The 21373-nt window shown below is 38.4% G+C and overlaps 2 protein-coding genes across 4 annotated transcripts in view; one reads left to right on the top strand and one right to left on the bottom strand.

The window, feature by feature from the left end:
* LOC105670185 (paired mesoderm homeobox protein 2) overlaps positions 1–21373 on the bottom strand; it is a 58213-nt gene that overhangs the window by 18197 nt on the left and 18643 nt on the right. The window lies entirely within an intron of this gene.
* The window catches only part of PsGEF (Protostome-specific GEF), a 29761-nt gene continuing 16592 nt past the window's right edge, over positions 8205–21373 (top strand). For all 3 annotated transcript variants that reach the window (XM_012363561.2, XM_067359837.1, XM_067359836.1), the window contains exons 1-4: positions 8205–8375; positions 18525–18766; positions 18994–19616; positions 20078–20844. In XM_012363561.2, the coding sequence (XP_012218984.1) occupies positions 18527–18766; positions 18994–19616; positions 20078–20844 (1630 nt within the window). In that variant the 5' untranslated portion in view covers positions 8205–8375; positions 18525–18526. The remainder of the gene's footprint in view (positions 8376–18524; positions 18767–18993; positions 19617–20077; positions 20845–21373) is intronic.

The following is a 21373-nucleotide window of genomic DNA, read 5'->3' as shown; positions in this document are numbered from 1 at the left end:
TATTACTTTAAATAGAATCCTCACGTGCGCGAGGGATCATCGATCTTCCGCAAGCTGCTTCTTCGCATGGTCGATCGTGATTTCATCGAGAACACGGAAATTTTATCACTTCTTCCACTTTGTACGCATATATGTTTTTGCATATGTAAAAATTTACTTTATGAGAATTTATTCTGTCTACAATTCATCTATCGATGCCTTGATTTGTTTTTGTCGAAAATTATATTTTAGAATTTTTTTACTTCTAAATTCTTTATTGAATTTTCTGATCTTTAAATGTATTGTAGATAAAATTGTCGTAATAAGTTTTGAATAAATAATCTTTGTTGATTCGGGCGACATTTATGTATCCGGATAGCATCGTGTTCTTCTCCTTTGTTAAGAAAAGCATACCTTGAAATTTCTGCATCAAGGATCCTTGGCTTTTCAGCTTTTGGCGATTTGGGACAACGTAGCTAATCGAGGGTGGAATTGATGTGCGACCGATAATAGTACTTCGTGAATGGTGCGTTAGTATTCTTTAAAGCAAGGAGATAGTTTTGAAAAATGAGTTCTTTTTGAAAGCATACTCGCATTCCATGTGATTCCCACGATTTCCCAAATGGCGAGTAATGTAAATTCCACGATCCCGGAAAATAAATGTCGCGCAGGATTAAAATGTAAATAGCGGAATGCAATAAAGAACTGCGTGGAACTAATGGAGTGAAATTCTTGACATTTGTCGGAAGTAATTCAAAACTAAAATAAAATTTATAAATGTGTATGTAAAGATTCGCAAATTAATATTATTTAATATTATTTAATATTATTTAAGTTATTAGGTAACTAATATCCGAAGTTGTAATCCAATTATAAAAGTTCGCGCAATTTTATCAAGGTTCACTATTTGCAACGTAACTTCATTTATTACTAAAAAAAACATGTTAAAATGTTTTTCAACGATATCTAATAATTCCAAAAGTTTGCATTAACATTTAAGAATTAAACGACGGATTTCGAGTGCTTTTATTAATAGCACAATCAAATGTTTTTCTCTCTCTCTTTCTCTCTCTCTCGTCGTGCGCTCGCGTCAACTCGCACGCTCCGTCGCTCTCGTCCGACTTGTGCTTTATTTTCGTAACGGAAGCTGGATCCTCATACGCGTAGCGTACAACTCGAGCGCGCGGCTCTCCCATGAGGGGCAGCCTCGCTATCCGTCTCCTTCAATATTCACGCCACCTTGGAAGAGTGCCGCGTAACGAAAAAAAGGCAGAAAGAGAAAGAGGAACATCGCAAAACGAATGAATAAGGATGCCACGTGCGCACATGACGCTTAAATACAACGTTATTCTTAATCGTGAAAAAAGATCTCGTCTTGGAAAAATTAATATTGTCGTGCATATATTTAAACATTTAGCTTCTTTATAATAAATAAATTTTTCAATTAAATTAGATGCGATGAAAGAGGTGGTAAAGATTTGTAATAAAATTGACATCAATATTTTTTTTACAAAATATAGATTAATGTATGATAATGTAAATGCGATAACAGAAAGAACTTAAGAATGATTTATTTCTTTTTCTCTATTCCTTTCTAAGACTTACTTGTAAAAAATATTATTTTAACTAATTTCATATTAAAGCTTTTACGTAAGTCAAATTACGTAATTTTGTATTAATTGATTACGCTAGCATCGCTAACTAGTGTGTAATTGATATTAAAATAAATAATAATAAATTCAATTTGCATTTATTAAAGCTTATCGCACAAACGGATCCAGTTCTTATTCTCCCAACGATTATTCACATGTATTGTTACGCGTCGCCCGAACATCGCAAATATTTGCTACCTGCAAATCTAAGGAGATCTTGTCGGTACTCGAATGTTCATTCATGTCTAGTCATGCGTGGTGCGAAAATATATTTGTACATCGGAGGCCGATCGCATCTCCATGGATCGTTTTAGAAAATTAGTTCTTCGGGTCAACTTCGAGGGGTAGGGAGGACAACCCCTTTGTGCCCTCGGATTCGGCCCTCGGGCTTTGCTTGCGGACTCTCGAGGAACGTGAAAAGCCCGTGCGGAGGGGCCGATGGTATCTCTAAGGTTGAGACAGTATTTGAAAACAAGCTCCATGCGAATGATGTTCCTTCCTTTTCAGGCTCTATCTCTTTCTTCTTCCTTCCTGCGGCAACGCAAAAAACCGTTTCGGGTCCCGTTTGGATGACGGCGGAACCCTTTTCCGAAATTAGGCTTCGCGGACAACGGAGGGGTTGGCGAAGAGACGCGTCTTCTCTTCCCGGGCCCCCCTCTCGAGTGTCTAGACGACGAAGAATGGAGATGAGAAGTGAACTTCGACGTTACAGCATTTCTCGTGGCTAATGACCGTGTAACGACATTGCATTTGCGGTTGAAAATCTGCGGGAACGTGTGTAATAAAATGCGACATTCTCACACGTTAGATTTATGTCATTATATTATCTCGATTGCACTTAACTGCAATATTTTTATCTCACGCATAAATTATGTAATGTATAAACTGTAATGTTTTCTTCGTGGGAGAAAAATATACTTATTACATTTTTTACATCTGTAATGTAAGAACACATATTGAAAAGATTGTAGAAGAAATTAACACTCAAGCTTTTGCTAACGTGACTAGAGATACTTTGATATTATAATAAGAGATACAACCCTATTAAAAAGGATGACGAAACCATTTCATCGGCTATTATTCAATCTATCTTACTAGGAAAGGGTTCATATGATTAATGCATAAATCTTGATGTGCAACGGAGTTTGTTGACGAATTAATTTATGTTTTTCTTCGAGAGATCAATTTGCCCCCGGCGGAGAAAATACTGATGATATTTTTTTAAAAGGCTCTTAGCCCAAATTGGATTTCATAATCACGACCATTGGATGATCCATCGTTTGTGTCAGCAGTAAGCGACGTGTCATTATGAAAATCTTTCGAGGGGCAGGGGGGATATAAAGAGGGGAAAGCAGCGTTGCTTACAATCATTACCGCAGGATAGAAATAGCAAAAAAAAGGGTTGTACTAGACAAGCCGCGATACATTGTTATCTATGTTTAATCTTTTCGAAAATAAGCCGTTCCGTGCATCGTACGACACGTTTCAGAGATATATGGACGACATATGGTCGCTTCAACTATGATGAGGACTTGATAAGGAAATTCACGCCCCGTTTGCGCCTAATCTTAATCTGTCGATCGCAATAACCATGATTTCCTAGTTCACTAGTTATATTTGCTGTCAGATTTTAATCACATACTTGATAGTTTTCTTCCAAGATAAATTATCATGCAAAATAAAAAAATAAAGGGACTCTTTTTTGATCAAAAAGATTTCTATCCTGTAAGTGTATACATACATTTAAATCTAATGATATAACTAAACTCTTCTAAAAACTTTAACTCTATCCCTTTCGGCACAAATTTAATTGGAGTAGTCGTTGTTTCTAAATGAAAGTAAGTAAAAAAATTAACATTTAGCCTTTTAATTAATTTAAAATCTATTTTATCGCAGAATTTTAATTAATTGAAACTAGGCTTGATTGGCAAGAAAAGGATTGAAGAAAAATGTTCAGCCCGATTTAAATTTCAATTTCAGTGAACGTATCTTGATAATTAGAACTGAGATTAAATCTTTGCTCAAATAAAACGCTGTGATCTTTAATTCGAGGTTGTCCCGATTCGCTGGATTTCCTACGATCGTTCGTTTAGATTGCGGTCGGCCGGTATTGGCCCGCGGCACCCTCGGCCAATTAATGCGGTTAATACGGTGGCAGCGGGGTATGAATCAGGACCAGCACCTGTCAAGGATTTACGGCGGCACGCTCTCTCTATGCCGTTACGTTATTTCCGAAATAAAAGGAACAGGAGTCGCGTATATACGCGCATGAATATGCAATTTCGGTCGACGGGTGGTCGCGTGTGAAACCGAACTTGCTTCGCGTGTACCAGTCACCCTGTGTGTATGCGACATTCAAGACCTCTCCCTCCCTCCCTCCGTCCTCTCCCCCGTATATCCGGTAAAAAATTCGTTTACCGATGTAATGTAATTTCCGGAAATTATATGGAATATCTTGTTTTTTAAGAGGCAGACTGTAATATTATAGAAATTAATATTAAAATGCCATTAAAATGTGAAATTGCAATCATTAAACTATTTATATATAAATATTATTTACGTATATTACACGAAATAATGCTTCGATTTATGGCTAATGGTATTATTTGTGTATAAGTAATTATTGTGATACATATACGAGTATGATGCCAAGTATTATTGAATTAAATAATATCGAACGACCTATATATATGTTTTAAACAAATATCCTCTATGACAAATATCTCGTGTGCTTTAAAAAAAGAGTATGATAGAACGGCAAACATCTCCATGGTTGTTGTACCTCTTATTATACCTCATTTTTTACGCCTTTTCGTGTCGGAGAAGTCGAAGGAAAAAAAAATCACACAGTTTGCCCGTTTTGGAGAAAAAAGTGAGCGAGTTTAACGGCTTAGAAGTAACGCGACCATGAGCGATTATAGCTACAACGGTGAGGCGCAGCTCACGCTTTATACCGGGGTGTAAGCCGGGGGGCACAATAAATGCCGTCGTGCCCCACGATTATCGATGCCTCGTCATCGAGAAGTGACGTGTTCATCATCCAGTATCGACGATCTTTTCTACATTTTCTCGCTACCTGACAATGGCGTACGTTACTATTCATACCGACCATTTTTTTTATTCAGCCCTCTATCTTACAATATTTATTGATGTTATAATTAATGATATATTAGCCAAAATATATTATGCAATTTTGCAATTTTAGATATAAACTTCTTCGTCAAATAATAATGAAGATTATATTAATTTAACATGTGTAACGTGTTATTAAAAATTGATAAGTCCAAAGTAGCAAATAAAATTGAAAAATATAAAAGTTAACATGTCTCACCGTTAATTATATCCACGCGCGCACTTTTTCTCCGCAGCTGTAACGGGGTGCCTACTCGTGCGCACTATCGGTTAAATTGATTTTCATATAATTAAAATTTTAAAATCCCGCTGCAAGGAACTATCACCTGCCGCTGTGGAGAGACTCCACCTGCCTCGCAAAATATTGCCAAGAAGGCAGCTCGTATTTACTCTGCGTGAATCGATGTCAATCGTTCGCGATGAGAGCGTAAACGCAGCTGGCCCTCCCCCTATTTCGAGCACCTAGTGCATTACTTATGCTCATGCAGCATGCGAATTTAATGAATGATAATTCACAGCGACATGCAGGTACGGCATAAAAATTTCTTAGTAAAGAAGCGTTCATCTAGAAATATTCGAGCGTATTTTCGACAAATATTACACAATATTGCGCTGAAAAAATAAATTATAATTTATTTCGTTGTTTAAATAGAAATTTGAAATATATATCAGTTATATTCTGATAGAAAAACTGACGAGATTATCCACAGTTCACTATATTGCATTTTGTCAAATATTGCCCATGACGCAAACGTGGGAAATCGAGCAAAGGATCAAAATTGACGAACACAACCTGTTGACAAAGACAACAAAAGCGAGCAAGCGAGAGAGAGGGGAAGAGGAAGAGAACGAAGAGAAATCATCGCGCAGATGTCGCAGTCCCTTCTTTGCTCTAGAAATCATTTTTTCTCGAATCACTTCCAGTCGCACGATTTCCGAACAATCGCACGTCGTTCTAATTTGCGGGTTGGGTGAGCGCTGAAGAAAACGAGGAAAATGGGGGGCTCTTCGTATGTTTCGACGCGGTCTTTTTAGTGAGAAAAACGGTCCCTGCAAATAAGATCCACCTTCCGGATTCTGACAGAAAGACGCGACACGTATTTTTGCTAAAAAAGGGAAATCCTGTAGCGTTTTTTTCTTGTTTGGTATTAAAGAGAGACTGTTGATCGATCAGGCGATCAATTCGAAATATTCGATATCGCTTGGCAATTTTTACGCTACTTTGTCCGTCATTTCAGAAGGGAAGTTTTATTCTATAGACTTAGAAAGTAAAATAAAAAAACATTTTGAATTCGACTATAAATAACTAAGGTATTTCCGTATTTTCTACAAGAGACTTTGCCTCGTCTCGTTTGAACTCCTCGTGAAAGACGAGTGTAAAACAGCCGATCGCGTGTTAGATGAACGAGTTCTTTGTGTTCATAAACGCTCGCGCGGCAAACCGTTTCTAATTACGCTCCGCGATGACATGCGGGGCCTTGTGGTCGGGTCGTAATACTGCGTCCCGCGTCTGAATAACAAGATCGTATCATCTATGGTAATCCCTCATTGATCTACGTACGTCCCGCGTACGATCGGTGTGAAGTGGTGTGTACGTGCACAGCGGCGCATTTATGCCTTAAGCGTTAAGTCTTCTAATTGCAAATGCATTTGTAATTTTGCATACATAAAATTCGTTTTAGAAAATTTTTATATATAAGATCTAAAAATACAATACATCTTGCATGACTAATTTCAGAAACTTATTTTGTCCTAATATCATCTTAATATTTAATAATGCATCTAAATAAGTATATTAATTCGAAGACTTAATTAGAAATAAATTTAACAAAATGGATTTTAGGAGAGCCTGTACGTGCAAATACATCTACAGGCATCAACAAATGCAGCTGTCCCGCATGTACCAACTTCCAGACAATCGGTGTGGTTTTCCGGCGATTCGTTATTCTTTTACCATCGCGAAACTTTGCGAGGCGTCGAACGTCTGCATATTGAGGATCGGTCGGATCGGCGAAAGAATAATGTTTGCTCACCCTGCTCGGATAATATAATAGACCGGGTGCACGAAGAACGTTGTAATACAATTTCGATGCGCACAGCTTGTCAATATGTGAGGTCAAGCCTCGTCAAAGTTTGATGTTGTTCGATAGCACTTTTTCTTAGAAAAGAATGTTCCAATTAATTGGACAACTGCAGCAGTAAATCACGGACAAAGGTAAATTTTTTCGCGTCAGCCTTAAACTTTAGTTCTTTAATGTTTTTTCCTTACTTTTCAAAAAGATAATTTTAAAAGGATTTTTTTTTCGCACGATAATTCTATAGCAATAGAAAGATTTTAAATAAATATTTTTTTGTTTGATAAATTAGTTCGCTATGATTCAGCAAATCAGCTTCGACTTATATGAATTATTTCGATGACGGAGTAGATACTTTGCGGAAGAAAACAAGAAAGAAGTTTGCTGTTATATTAGACATAAGATTCTCAGCTGACAAAACTCTTTTCGTTTCGGGCCTCAATGGATGGTGATGGGTCCGTCGAGAGGTTGTGGACTAAAGGAATCAGGCTTCCGTATTCGACGACAGAATAAATCTGTCCAAGTAATTGGACCTTCCGAATGAAGGACAGAGAAAAGAAGCGGCGGCTACCCTTGGCACGTGCCAAGCGGGGGAGTTGACAAAGAACTTCTTCTTGCCCCAGAATCTTTTGTAATATACGATTGTCGTGTTTTTTTCCGGAATAACGGCCGTTATTCCGAAATTGACCATTGGATATATTGCAAAGTAACTTCGGAACTTATTTGTGGTCAAGTGAGTTGATGTGTTCATCTTTTGGCACGAATAAAACGTGACTTGCGCTTTAGAAATCTATGCGTTTTATTGAAAATTATATATTCTGAATTGATATTTGTAAAAAGATATTAATAAATAATATTTTTGTCAATTGAATATGAGATTTATAATTATCAAAAATTATTTGAATAATGATCATTTTCGATCTTCCAGCGCAAAAAAGCTCTCTCCCTCTCTATAATTAATAATAGTATAATTAAAAAAAGAATTAATATACTTATTACAAAACAAATTTTGCTTTACAGTAATTCTAATTAAAAATTTTGAGTAGCTCGAGGTTTATTAAATAACTCATCTCGACACGAAAAGTTAAAAAACACGAATACACGATTTAACAATCGAGACACCCGCCGACACTTTTGACATTGAAAATCTTTAAATCTTCGACGTTTGCCTGGGATGATTGGAGTGGTCGACGTGGTCAGGTAAGATTCGTAGAAGGGGAATCGAGTGTGCGAGAAGGTCAGAGAGAACTGCGGCCAGCAGAAAGAAGAGAGACGGCTGGTCTCTCCTGTTCCGTGGGCTTACCTATAGAGACCCTTTCTACATAAGGCCCCGGCTCTCACCCTACCTCGTCAGTGTAGTGGCGGCCGTTGAAGTGCCACGTTACCGACACCTCAGTGCTTCACGTGACTTGAACAGTGCGGACGATCGAAAATCGGGCTGAAAACGTGCTATGTGAGACACCGTGCTCTCGGAAAAGTGATTCGTCATTAATCCCTGTATTGGATGTTTGGTGAATCTTCTAATATAAAAAACGCAGTGAGTAACCGATCTCGTCCGTTTCTTTTTTTCTTTGCGAAGAGAAGGATCGTGGGTGCCAACCGGTTTCGCAAAGATCCGAGATAGAGGTCGAAGTGCGAAGTGAGATTAGAGAGAAGAAACTCGTTCGCAAAAGAATGCCAAGAGAATATGGATTTGAAAACCTCTTCTCTCTTACGCTAGCCTGCCAGAAAATCTTTTAAAATAGCTATCATTAGAAATTAAAAAGATGAGAAGTTAAAATACCTCGGCGCCTTAAATTTTTATTTAATAGACTACATTAAATTCAAGTTTTAATCGCAAAAATTAAAGAATTTCTTTTTTCAATATTAAATAATAGTTACATGACAATATTTATATGATAAATTAATTAACCACAAGCCACATAAAAGCTTGTTTTGTGTAAATTAAGTTTAAAATGTAAAATTTTGCTTCACACTTAAATATATAGATAATTATATATATATATATATATATATATATATATATATATATATATATAGTCCTCTTCTATTTAAGTAAATTAATTTATTTCTACACGACATTGTTTGATTATTTAATGTTCATCAACAAGTAGACTCCGAACTATCAAACTTAAAACTTCATAAAACCCAGTGTTCTTTTAAAACGTCAGAAAATCGCACTTTGCTTGCCCATTTACATCAGAAATCTCATAGCCCTTCTGTTCGAGGGAGTAAACGATCACTTAATTGCTCAACGGTTGTGCGCCGCTCACGTCGGACTTGAAAGTTACCGGCGAAACAATGGCGCCTGACTGCTTTGCACATTGCAGCTATTATGCATGGTTGAGAGGGGTGCGACACTGCGCTCATTCTTTTTTTTCGCACACTTCCTTTGGCAAATCCTTCTATCTCTTTTTATCGCCCATGTTTTCTTTTCATCTGACAATCTCAATGCACAATTGTTTATTGCTTTTCCAGACAAAGATCCGAGGATTCTCTCTTATGCAAATTATTCGGTAGCTTTCTTTCCGGATTTTTACGGTTCATTGATAAACGCGATCAAGCGTATCTTCCGTCGAGATTTATCCCTTTATATACGATGCCCGCCGGGAAATTAAACTCGAGAATGCATTATTCAAGCAATATTGTTTTAGCGGAAAGACAGTAACATTAAAAATAAATTGATAGTAATTTAAAAGAATTTTATATAGAAACTATGCTTGTGTGTGTGTGTGTGTGTGTGTGTGTGTGTGTGTGTGTGTGTGTGTGTGTGTGTGTGTGTGTGTGTGTGTGTGCTTTACTTTTCCACTTTAATTGCTTCAATTATCTACTTCCCACAGCTTGAGAGATTTCTCTTAAATATTAAAGCGGACGTAAATTATTAATAAGCTGTGGTGTCAATAAAAATCAAGTTTTCTATCAACGTGACAATTATTTTCCGTAATTCGTTACTCACTGTTTAAAGTGTGATTAATTTTTTATTCTATAGAGAATTAGATATAGTTGTTTAAAAATGTACAGTTTTTCTTTTAGCGAGATAATTGATCAACTTAATTTAATTTATTATTTATTATATTTATTATATTATATTATATATTATTTATTATATCAATTTAATTTATTATTTAGTTTAATTAGTTACAAAAATACAGACTTATTTTTACAACGAATGAGTAATTCTTTTAAAATATTCTTTTATAAATGGTTATAATTTGAACTTAAACACATTTCTCTTATTAATTACTTGTCTTCGTGTAATTTTTGCAAGCAATAATAATAATGATAAAAAATGGAATTAATTAAAGAATAATTAATAGAATAAAAATAATTTTGCTTTAGCAAAGTCCGTGAGAATTTCGATAAATTTTCGATACCCAAGTCTTCATCCTCATTTATACCGCCTCTAATGTGAAATCATGTAAAATTCCGTGGACAGAATATTTTCGTATTACCCTCACTTATATTATCGTATTATAATAAGCCCCCCTCAGCAATGAGAGGGTTAATATAAAGTAGGGTTGAGTTTCTAAATTCGCCGGACATGAGCTTACGCTCGTTCTTATTTACGATGCAAAATCGTGGGCACCATGCGAAAACGTGACCGGCCTCGCGAGCGAAATCGCGAGGACGGGAGGAGGGAGAAATCGGGAGTCGTTGAAGAGTGTCCGAAGAGTAAGATCGGGCTTCCTCGCCGGTCGACCGGTCGAACAAAGGACAAGTGCGTCCTCGAGAGCGATGTTAGAACCTCGTCTAATTGTAAGACAGCCCTTTTTGATCTGGGCGACACGCGGGCCCACGGGATTCAAAGGGAGAGAAGGGCGAGCACGCGTGCGCCTCGCGCGTACATCTGCCGGCAAAGTGGGGAGATTTCGCAAGACGACGGCAAATGGGGGACAGCAGAAGGAGAAGACGGCTGAAAGGGGGGCCAGTCTAGGTCCTATACAAACTTTGCCGAAGGTAAAAGATCCCGTGGGTCCACCTCGAGGAGCCTTTTCTCGGGTTCGGCGTTCCGCCATTTAAATGCCCCTCGGACGTCGTTGCCCAGGACTCGTTTCCCCCGTCATTGTTCCTGCCTTATTTTCGAGTCTCGTCCTGAATGTCCTTCTGAAGTCTTTTGAAGGATTACGATATGCGTCTGTGCATGTGAGAGACGTCGCACACTCGCGATCCGCGAGTTTCCAGTTTATTCTCCTATCGACCTCCGCATTTATTCTCTTTTCGACCGTGGGTCATCCTTCTCGTTTGATGGGTCGGCCAGCCGCCTGCGTTGTACGCGCTCTCGCGCCGTCGAGTGGATCGTATCTCGAAAATTAGATTCCACTTTGGCTCCACCCGGCTGGCACATCACGACATATCCAAGATCGACGTTCATAATGGCATACATAACATAACGAGAGCAGAATACATAATGGACCATGAATTCAAATCTGAATAATTCAAGGTGTATCAAAATGATTTATAATCTTGAGAGAAGATACTTTGCCAGTTATTTGTGTCTAAATAAATATTTCAATGTTACAAATTAGTTGTCACTTGTACAATTGTAAATAAATATCGATACAATTTGTATGCCAGATGGAACTTAATTATTATTATTTTAATTTTATCAGGCAAAGAAAGAAAACTCTTCAATTACAACTAAGAAAAAAAGCTTTTAATAAATAGCACGTTATTTTTTTTAGGTTTCTTGCTGACAATGAGGCAAGAGTTAAATATCACAATCTTATATGTTACATTCAAGCAAACTATTTTCTTTGAAACTGCTATAGAAATCCAATCCGATTACGCATCTTCGCGAATCGGAAAAGCCGCAGAGGCTTATCTTCGGCGGAATCGCGCGTGGATCGAATCTGGACGGTGGGGAGGCGCGCGACATGGGAACACGCGTGATCACGGGGGGACAGGTGTGCTCTAAATAACGCGCCGGTCCAGAAGCCTGTATTCTCTCTCTTTTCTGTCGCATGACGTGTTTTCTCCGTAGACGTGTATCTCCTTCCTCTTCGTTGCCAAACTTCGGTCCCCTAATTTCTCTCTCTGTCGCTGACGAGGCGAACAGTAGCCTCTAGGGAGTGAATGCGGCTTTGATTGTCGTCGGTTGGGTTCCCGAAAATCACCCTCCCCGCCTCCCCTCACGGCGAGCATTTCGAGAAAATGGCACTAAGCAAAAGGTGCGCCCGGGGTCAATCCAATATAAATCAGAACCGAGTCTTGAGGCTTAATCGGAAAGAGAGGGAAAGAGAGAGAAAGAGAGAGAGAGAGAGAGAGAGAGAGAGAGAGAGAGAGAGATGTATGTGGGAAATCAAAGAAGGGGAAGACGTAGAGAAGAAAGGGGGGTGATGAATAGGGCATTTTCGGGAGCCGCTCGCGTACGTGTACATCGAGATGCTCGCGCGTGTGTACGCGTATGTACACATTCGTCCGTGTGTTTGTAATAAAAGGGGATCAGGTATGATGCCTTCACCTGTCCCCCTCCTTCCCTCTCCCTCGAGCGGGCCCGAGGATCTTCTCCAGTAGGAATTTGGAGTTTCTCCCGTGTTCGAAATGTCGACGGCCGTTATTTTTCCTTCCTCTATCGTCGGCGATGGCGCCGATCCGCTTCGGAAGCTATTTCGGACGTACGAAGGCCAAAAAGTCTCGTTATACCAACCATTTGGCAGACTTCTGTATTCAAGAGAATTAGAGAAGTGAATCGATTTCTTGTCACGATGTATAATTCAAGCTTTCACAAGCTTTTTATCAGTTTCAATATTTGACGCCCCAGAATTTTCGGCGAGACGGTTGACAAATAATCCTCGTCAGATATCGATACAGTTGGCAGCAACTTTGCATCTTTGCATACGTTGTCATATTCTGTTAGATTTTTGGTTATCATCCCCGCGGAAATCTTTTCTTCATATTTTGTTCGGTAATTCTCTTTGTTCATTGAGAGAACAATGTTTTTGCAGGCGCAATGTCATTCCACCTTGCGATATTACGGTGCATTGGTTTGTTCGGAGAACCCTTTATTATGGTGCTTTAGCGATTTTATCTCGGCGATTTAAATAAATCAACGCGATAAGAAAAGTCTTTGGCTTTTAGAAACATCTTTAATCAAATAAATGGGACGCAGGAGGGAGGAATAATACTCGTTCCCCGAGGCATCGAAGTATGTACTTCAAATCTCCGTGTGAGCGGACGGAGACACTTTTTGTTCGGCGCAAGCGACATTCGGCGTGCGTGTTTGCATATGTAAGATCGTGATTGTTTGCGCGGTCCTGAAAAGAAATTGGGTACACACGAGCCTCTCTCAGCTGTCCTCCCCCTTTCCTGTCAGTTCTCAGGTTATCCTGGAGAGAAAGCGAGAAAGAGGAAGTGAGACAAAACAGGGAGAGAATTCGGAGTTCCTTTGAAAACTAACAATCCCTCCAGAATTTATGTAAATTTAGCGGAATATCAATTTTGAGTATCTTTATCGAAAATATCAATACTGTCTAAATTTAAGCAAGCTTTACATCAATTTTTAATCTGATAATTGTAGGAAATTTAATTTATTTGAGAATCGAGAAAATTGCACTTTTTACTTTCTTTGTGTAAAATACAATTTAATCAACTAAATATTAAGAAAATTCTCTTCAAATTGATTACAGAATCTAAAGATGATATCTGAGTAAATAGTTTTTTTTTAGCATCCGATTGTTGCGCAAAGTCTTCTTCTAGGGCCCGCTCGTCTTACCGACTCGTGCTACTTTTCGGGGTATTTCTTGTTTTCGTCGTGCCGCATGCCGAGACACGAGGGGCGCATCAAGACCGTTAATGGCTCCGTCTTTCTTGTTTCGGGCCCGTGAATAATCCGCATTGTGACGGCGGTTTCCGCGCCGCGACCGTCATTAATCTCGTGGGGCCTCGACAACAAGTGATTATTAACGCTACGGAGGAGAAAAGATGTTCTATTTCCCGTCGGTTTCCTCATATCTGCTTGTTTGAGACAATAATGTCGGTATCGATAAGACATCTTTCTCAGATATTATCGAAAAAATGTAATTAGACAGATGCTAATATGATTTCTAATGTCTTGGAACTTTGTTCGAGTCTTGTGTTAAATTTGCTTCAAAATGGAGAATAATATGTTGTTATTTTAACACAAATAATATACAAAATTCAATATTTTCACCCATTAATAAAATATACAAAACGGAAGCGAAACAAATAGCAAAGAGCTTGAATTTTGCTGAATCCAAATTCTGTTCTAAAATTGTCAGGTCTGCAATTAGATTCTCATGCACATATTTCGGGTTTTGCGTGGCAGATGGAGAATTTGCAAATCAGTTTTCTCAAGGACCGGGAAGGGCCCGCTAGAAAAACAGAAGCAAGACCCGCCCCTTGATCAATCTCGTTTACTTCTTTCAATTTCTCTCTTCTCCTTTCTTATTAAAAACAGTTTTTATAGTATATATTACAGACGAGGGTCCTTGTCGACTATGCTTGCAAGCATGTCAAGGTTTCAACCGTCGTTCCGTTTTATTCATTTTCCGCGGCATAGAAGAACGAGGTCGATCCTGCCATGCGTCTTGCGGGAACAGAAGCGGGGACGGGACTCACGAGACGGGTGTAAGGCCCTGATGTTGTTATTCCGGGCCGTTGTGGGGACCATTCTTGCATTCGTAACGTGACCTCAAACGACGCGACCGAAACCTCGTGCGAACATTTTATAAGCTCATAAAAGGGGCGCATATAGGGAATCAAGAAGCCGCGGAACAATTCGACGTCGCGACGGCCATAGCGCTTTGTGCACTTGTCACTGTTTCTCATCATTCAGATGTACGCGATGTCTGCCGCTTTATAAAGGAGACGAATACAAAAAATTACCCCTTGGGCAACTTCTACTCGAGTTTTATTGCTCGAATTATTGATGCGCTAATCATTCTCGAGTTATACGTCAATAAGGTAGCGAAAAGATCACTTTACCCATTTCTAAAAATACATCTATTTCTATTTATCCCCCTCATTCCCTGCTGACTTTTAACAAATATAAATAATTTAACAAACATTCATAAAAAACATTCATAATAATTTAATGCTTCAAATAAATACAAGTTAAAATATATACTGAATAGTTTCTTCCATCATGTTTATCTGCTGTTTCGAAATTTTTAAATGGAGCAAATCTTTGAAGCCATTCTCTTGCGCACTTGTTTTCTTTTTTAAGGATAAAAATATAAAAGTCTCCACATTTTGATGATTGTTTGTTCGCAAAACATATAAAAGATTAAATTTACAGGTGGACCGTACAATGGTTCCCCTTTTTATATTTATATCCGCGTATAGTGAGCTCTTAAGATTTATTGCACACTCGTAATTACGACGGCGAACCCCTGGGCTGCGTTTAATAGAGCGCCACAGGTATTCTAATCGAAGCTATCGTCACAGCGAGAACTTCAAAGGGAAGGATTTTATTTTTGGATGCAGGTAGTGTGTATGATCGAATTAGTAGATTCTTATCTGCCACGTGGATTAATCTTCGCAGATTGCCTTGCTGCGATAATAAAAAAGATAATTTGATCGTGAATAAAGAACTTGATAACAACCGTCACTATATAATAAAATTTGAGAGAGAGATTTTTTATTAATATTTTAATAATTTATAAAACTATATGCTGTAATAATTTAAAAAGAATAAAAGTTTGTACATTTCTTCTGCGCGAGTTTGCAACTCGGCGAACTTTACGTATCTTTATACTTCTCGAGATGTGCAAGAACATGTATAAGCGTGAAGAACGTATTCCATTCAAACGTACGAATGTAAAACGTTAAGTATACAATTTAGTGTGTACTATAATATTGTATAAAGTTGTAAACCGGAAACAGACGGAAACAATACCTTATCGCAGGTGCAGTCTGACTGTCGTACCCCGTTTATTTCGAACGACGAACTAGTGTCTAATTATGCAGACAAATGCCTTTCGTCGCTACTCATTCATTCGAAAGAGGGACGAACATTCCGAAGGTTTTCCGAAGGTTTAGGTATTCCGCATATCCTTTTGCGTAGCACGATTTATCACTTACGGACGTTAAAGACCCCGAAAGTTTGTTAAAAAAATACTTTATTCGTATCAAAAATTCTTTTCTGAATCTGAGAAGAAATCTAAAGTTCTTTTATAGTTAAATTTAAGTAATTTTGCAAATTTAATTAATAAATTTATTTTGCAAAGATAATATTCGATGTACATTTAGTTCTAAATTCTAAACAAAATATATTTTTTATAATGAAATATTTATTTTTTTCAGAGCAATACACGAATATTGCATAAAAATATCTGTAGATTCGGCTTTATACAATGTTCCAGTAGATGTCATGGAAACAAATGCACATAAAATTTACAAAAATTTGTAGGAGTGATAAAACGTCCGAAAACGTTTGAATTAAAGAAAATGAAAATGTTCGAATCTTATGATTTAAAGCCATAATAAATATTTTATGTTGCCGTATTTTTACGAGAGACGGCACATGTGCATGAAGTTTCTCCTCTCAAGATGTATGTACGTTAAGAAAATTCATAGACGTCAGATAACCATCATCTTCGCCACGTATCGACATTGGAGTTTCACCTAGCGCTGGGCACAGCGATACCAGCTGGGACCCACCGCGCGTTTCACCACCATATGGGCAGGTGCCCAGACCGTTTTACGAGCGCGTAGGGTGGTGATGGTGTCGCGACAGACAGACAGACATTCGCATACACAGAAACCTCTTGGAGAAACGCTCACGCGAGCGCGCACGGGGAAAAAGCGCAGGAGAAAACGCGCGCGCGTGCGCGCAGCTTGGCAACAGCCTGTATGCAAATGAATGCATTTTTATACCTAGCTAGTACAATGCGTCGCACCCCCCTCGGTGAACCGTTAAAAGTAAAAACCTGCTGCTACTGCTAGTGCTGCTGCCGCCGTTTTTATGCGCTGTCCGGGACGCAATTTTGCCTGCGCGACTTTTCAGGTTGCTTCAGGAAGCTTGCTTCAGGGTCAGGGTCGACATCAGATACGATCTTTTCTTTAGTCGAATGCATGCAATGCGTCTTCATCGCATCCTCTTTATACTTCAAATGTATTCTAATTAAAGTGCATTTAATATTAAAGTGAGAATACATAGCGTTAACCAAAAAGTTTGTCTGACTTTAGTAGCAATGTTTATGTGAAAATTATTTTGTAAAGTGTGAAGGAATTAGTAATGCGTAACGTTTATCAAAAATATTATCAAGTTCAAGCGATACAAGCAAGTTTAACAATTTTTTCTATACTTATTAGTAAACAAATCTAGAGCAAAGGAGAAAATGCGATGAGAGATTCTAAAGCATTTTGAATACATTTGACCAAATAAAAAACTTCACTTTACTCATAAAATATTTTTAAAATTAAATAAAATTAGAAAAATATTAATTAAAATTGAACAAAGTTAAATTATTTTTGTATTACGCTTTCATTTCTATTTTTCATTTTCTATCTTCCACAGAAAACTGTATTAAATTTTTTTTCGAAAAAAATTAATGTAAAAATAGGCAAAGTTTTAATATTTTAGTAAAAACCGGGCAAGTGTCAATGTCAACGAAAATATTGGTTATCTTCAATCTGGAACAGCCGATTTAGGCGAATATCATGCTCAAAAGAAAGGCTTCGATTCAATTCGGCGACCGTGGCGAATCTGCGCTCATGCGAGCTAATCGAATCAGCGATTTCGCGAATCAACGACTACCTGCACAGCATGCAACAACCACAGAACCGAAACGAAACAATAATTCGGCTCGTTTTTCGTTCGATCGCGTCTTTTTTTCTGGCTCGTCATGCTCGCGTTTTCACGTCGTTCATTATGAAATTACGCAGGGGAAGCAAAAGTGGGAAGGAAGTATCGGTGCTACTTTTAACAGCCGTTTAGGGGATCGTTAAGCATGGTGCCTAAGCAAGTGCTAACTCGTAAAACCGTCTCTCAGGTGTATGGCGGCTTTCACCTGTTTCGCTATTTCCCGTATGTCGCGACAGGTGCACGTCTCTATCTCTTTCTCCTTCTCTCGATTACGTCGCGAGGTTTCTCATTGCGTTTCGTGTATCGTACTTTGTGTACTCACCCTACATAATTAAGTGCGACGCGATCACTTCGCTTTCGACCGGAAGACCGATAGGCGGACACGACAAGACAGGACGTCGATGTCAATCTAATCGAGACTTAGCGAAACCCAACGACTTTCCCATTCATGCACTCGTCTGCATTCATACGCGTGTATTGTAGGTTAATGACAGCCGGTCCGGCCCCCGCACTTCCTTTGTGCGACGAAAACAACTAAATTGGACATAAAAGACACTTTAATAAAATGTTATAATAGACTGGGACACAAAAAAACAGGTTAATGTGTTGGCATGATGATTGTTTCACGGTTTTGTGGTTTCTGCAAGAGATGACATCCACTTTAAAACAGGTGGACGAGAAAATTAATTACGCTTGACGACAAAGATTTTAAAGATAAAATGTTTTTTATCGTAAAACATTTCTCGCTAAATTTACGCAAAACTATCAGTTGTGTAATTTTATGAAGTAAAGCGTAATGTCGGAGAAATGTGATTTTATAATTTCTAAAAACATTTTCATGTCTTGAAAGTTTAGTAAAAATCGTGGCAAATGGTTAAATAATTTTTAAAATCATTTGTTCTCTCTCTTCGCGCGCAGAGATGCTGAAGTGGACGGTTTCGAGATCGTTATCGACAACCAGTTCGACACCCCACGGTCCTCCCACCTTGAACAAGGCATCTCGCCGACCTTTTCGAGACTTGTCTAACACTCCGCCGACCGCGGCTAGTTGCCGAACCAGGCAAGTAACTACACAGAATGTGTCGAACACGTCCAGGACAACGCCGGCCCGTAGGAGAAGGTGTAGGAGTCATGGGACCGACTTGAGAACATACTTTCAGGTGATAATAAATTCGATCTTTTTTTTTTTCATAAAGTTTGTCTTATAATAATTTTGTAATTTTTTTAAAAAATTGCAGAATAGTTTTAGCACATTTTTCATCACTTATATTAAATAAAATATTATATTATATAAAAATAATAAGAAATAAACTCTTAATAAAGAATAAACTTTGCCAATACAGCATTTCCCTTTCGTCTAGAAATATATTTCTCAATATTTTTGTAGGCGACGAAGCCACATTTGAGACCAAGCAAACGGCAATCTATGTCGTACGAATTGGAAAATTCTCCAGTATCGGAAAGCTTCTATCAAAGCACGCCAAGAGTGGACAACGATATCGGACCGCTCACTTATTATCCACCCGGTAGCAAATGCTCCACCGCGCTGACCCTGCCGACCGATCCCGCGCTTTTCATGAACAATCGTACCAAGAATTTTCAAAGCGAGAACGAATTGCCGCAGAACGTCGTCAACGAGGCGCGAGCGAATTTACAGTCACACGTTTCCGACTTTTTTCAACAGATCTCGATGGCGACCAGTCCCGAGGACGTGATGGAGGCGGGTTCGATGCCTCTGGGACCGAAGACCAAGGTCTATTCCCAAAATAACGAGCAAAAGACGCGATTAGTAAGAACACCATATTTACCGAAATTGGCGAAAATTACGAAGCTTCACGCGCGATGTCGGACACCCTATCATACTAAACTTGTTCAAGCAATCAGTCCGTTCAAGCCGAAGGCGACGCAAGGGCAGACGCCGCTCGCCGGCAAGCTATCGAATCTCACGATAGATCAAGATTTACCCGAATATGAGAATATGGACAACACTGTGACGGAGGTGCTTCACAGGTGAGGAGAATAATAATTAAGAATGAAAGTCAATGCGATCTATTCAATGAAGTCTTCAATTAGCAGAGCAAAGATTTATATTTTATAAAAAATGTATAAAAAGTATAATCTTGGAAATTGTATTTAATTAGAGAATATAGTTTAGATGAATAAAAGAGGGAAAAGCTTTATTCTGAGAATCGCCAATCAAATTAATAAAATATATTCAATCTAGTAAATTGTGTTCATTTCACTTCTTTACTTTTTACTAAATTATCTTTATTTATTTCTTATTGTTATATTTTTAATTAATTTAATTTTTGTTTTATAAGAAGATGTGAATGAGATAAAATTATTACTTTGAAAAGTATATAATAATATTAATATTAACCAAAGATACTTTGCAAGTTCTATCCCGCGCTAATACGTTTACGTTGTGTACAATTCATCATGTTAAAGATCACGTATAACTATGTGTGCAGAGAACAAGAAGTCAACTTCGGCAGCAAAACGGTAGCAGAGATTCTACTTGGCGATGCCGAAGAAAGGAACAAGGTCTTAGAAGCGTCGTGCGAAAAACAGTCGGACTTAAAGATGATGGATCACACGTATGAAACTATCGCGGAGCAAGATGAAGTAGTGGAGGAGGAATCGCCGGCGCGTAACGACAGTTCGATATCGTCGGTCAGTCAACTTCTCGAAGACCCCTCCCCGGTGTCCTGGGCCTTTGCGTCGCCTCTGAACGATCTCGGGGGTGAGTTTACGTTGAAGAGGCAACGTGGCATTCGCCGAAAACGCCCGCGGAAGGACGGCGACAAAGAAGCAGATGGCAAACGAGCTAAGAGGACGTGCAGCCCTTCGGCAAAAGAAGATCAAAACACGCTGGTCGAAGCCGTCAATCCGAACGTGAAGAAGCTCGCGTTAGAAACGGATCTAGATTCGACTTTGGACGAGAAGCACATGCCAGCCACAAAAGCGTCCTTCGGCGCTGAAAATCGCAAGGAAGAAGATGTCAGCAGGAAGACGAGTTCCTGGGATCTCGACAGCCCGAAATCGTCCATGATGGACGATTTGCATAGCTCGAAATCATTCGTCACTTCTACGTCCACAACTCCGGAAGTTCCCTTGGTCGCGACTGTCAGAAGATGCTTAAAGTTCAGTCCCGAGAGCGAACCGCCAACGAGATCTACTTGTCGCGGATCGATCGAAATCGAGTGCTCCCTTGTGGCGGAACATATACACGTTCGAGGTGAGTTGGTAATGGCTTCATATTAATTAATTATATTAAAACAGAAGTGGTCTCGAGTGGTCGACTGATCGAGGAGAGTGCAAATGTGTGGATTATATTTTCATGCGAGGAAAACATTATTTAGAAAGCGTATTCAATATTTATGATAAGCAATAAGTAAAAGATAAAGCTAATAACTTTATCTAGCAGTAAAAAAAATCTATCAATAGATCTTTGCAAAGATTCTACAATTTTTGCCGCAATTTCGCATTAGAAATTACAATATTATGTCTCTTTCCTTTTAGGAAAGAAATTTTAACTCTATTAATATTTATTAATTATATTGTACATTCGGTTATTAATCATATTCTTCTTAGTAAAATATTTTATTTGATTAATTTAATTTAATTTATCTAATATTATCTCAATATCGGTATTATTATGTATCTTGCAAAGTAAAATTTAATATAAATTTTTGCTTGATTAGTTTAATTTGTTTTTATATGTCTATGTATTACTACATACATCTATCTATATATTACTACATACA

Source organism: Linepithema humile, chromosome 7, assembly GCF_040581485.1.
Source record: "Linepithema humile isolate Giens D197 chromosome 7, Lhum_UNIL_v1.0, whole genome shotgun sequence".
NCBI lineage: Eukaryota > Metazoa > Arthropoda > Insecta > Hymenoptera > Formicidae > Linepithema > Linepithema humile.
This window is presented reverse-complemented; position numbering and strand designations above follow the sequence as displayed.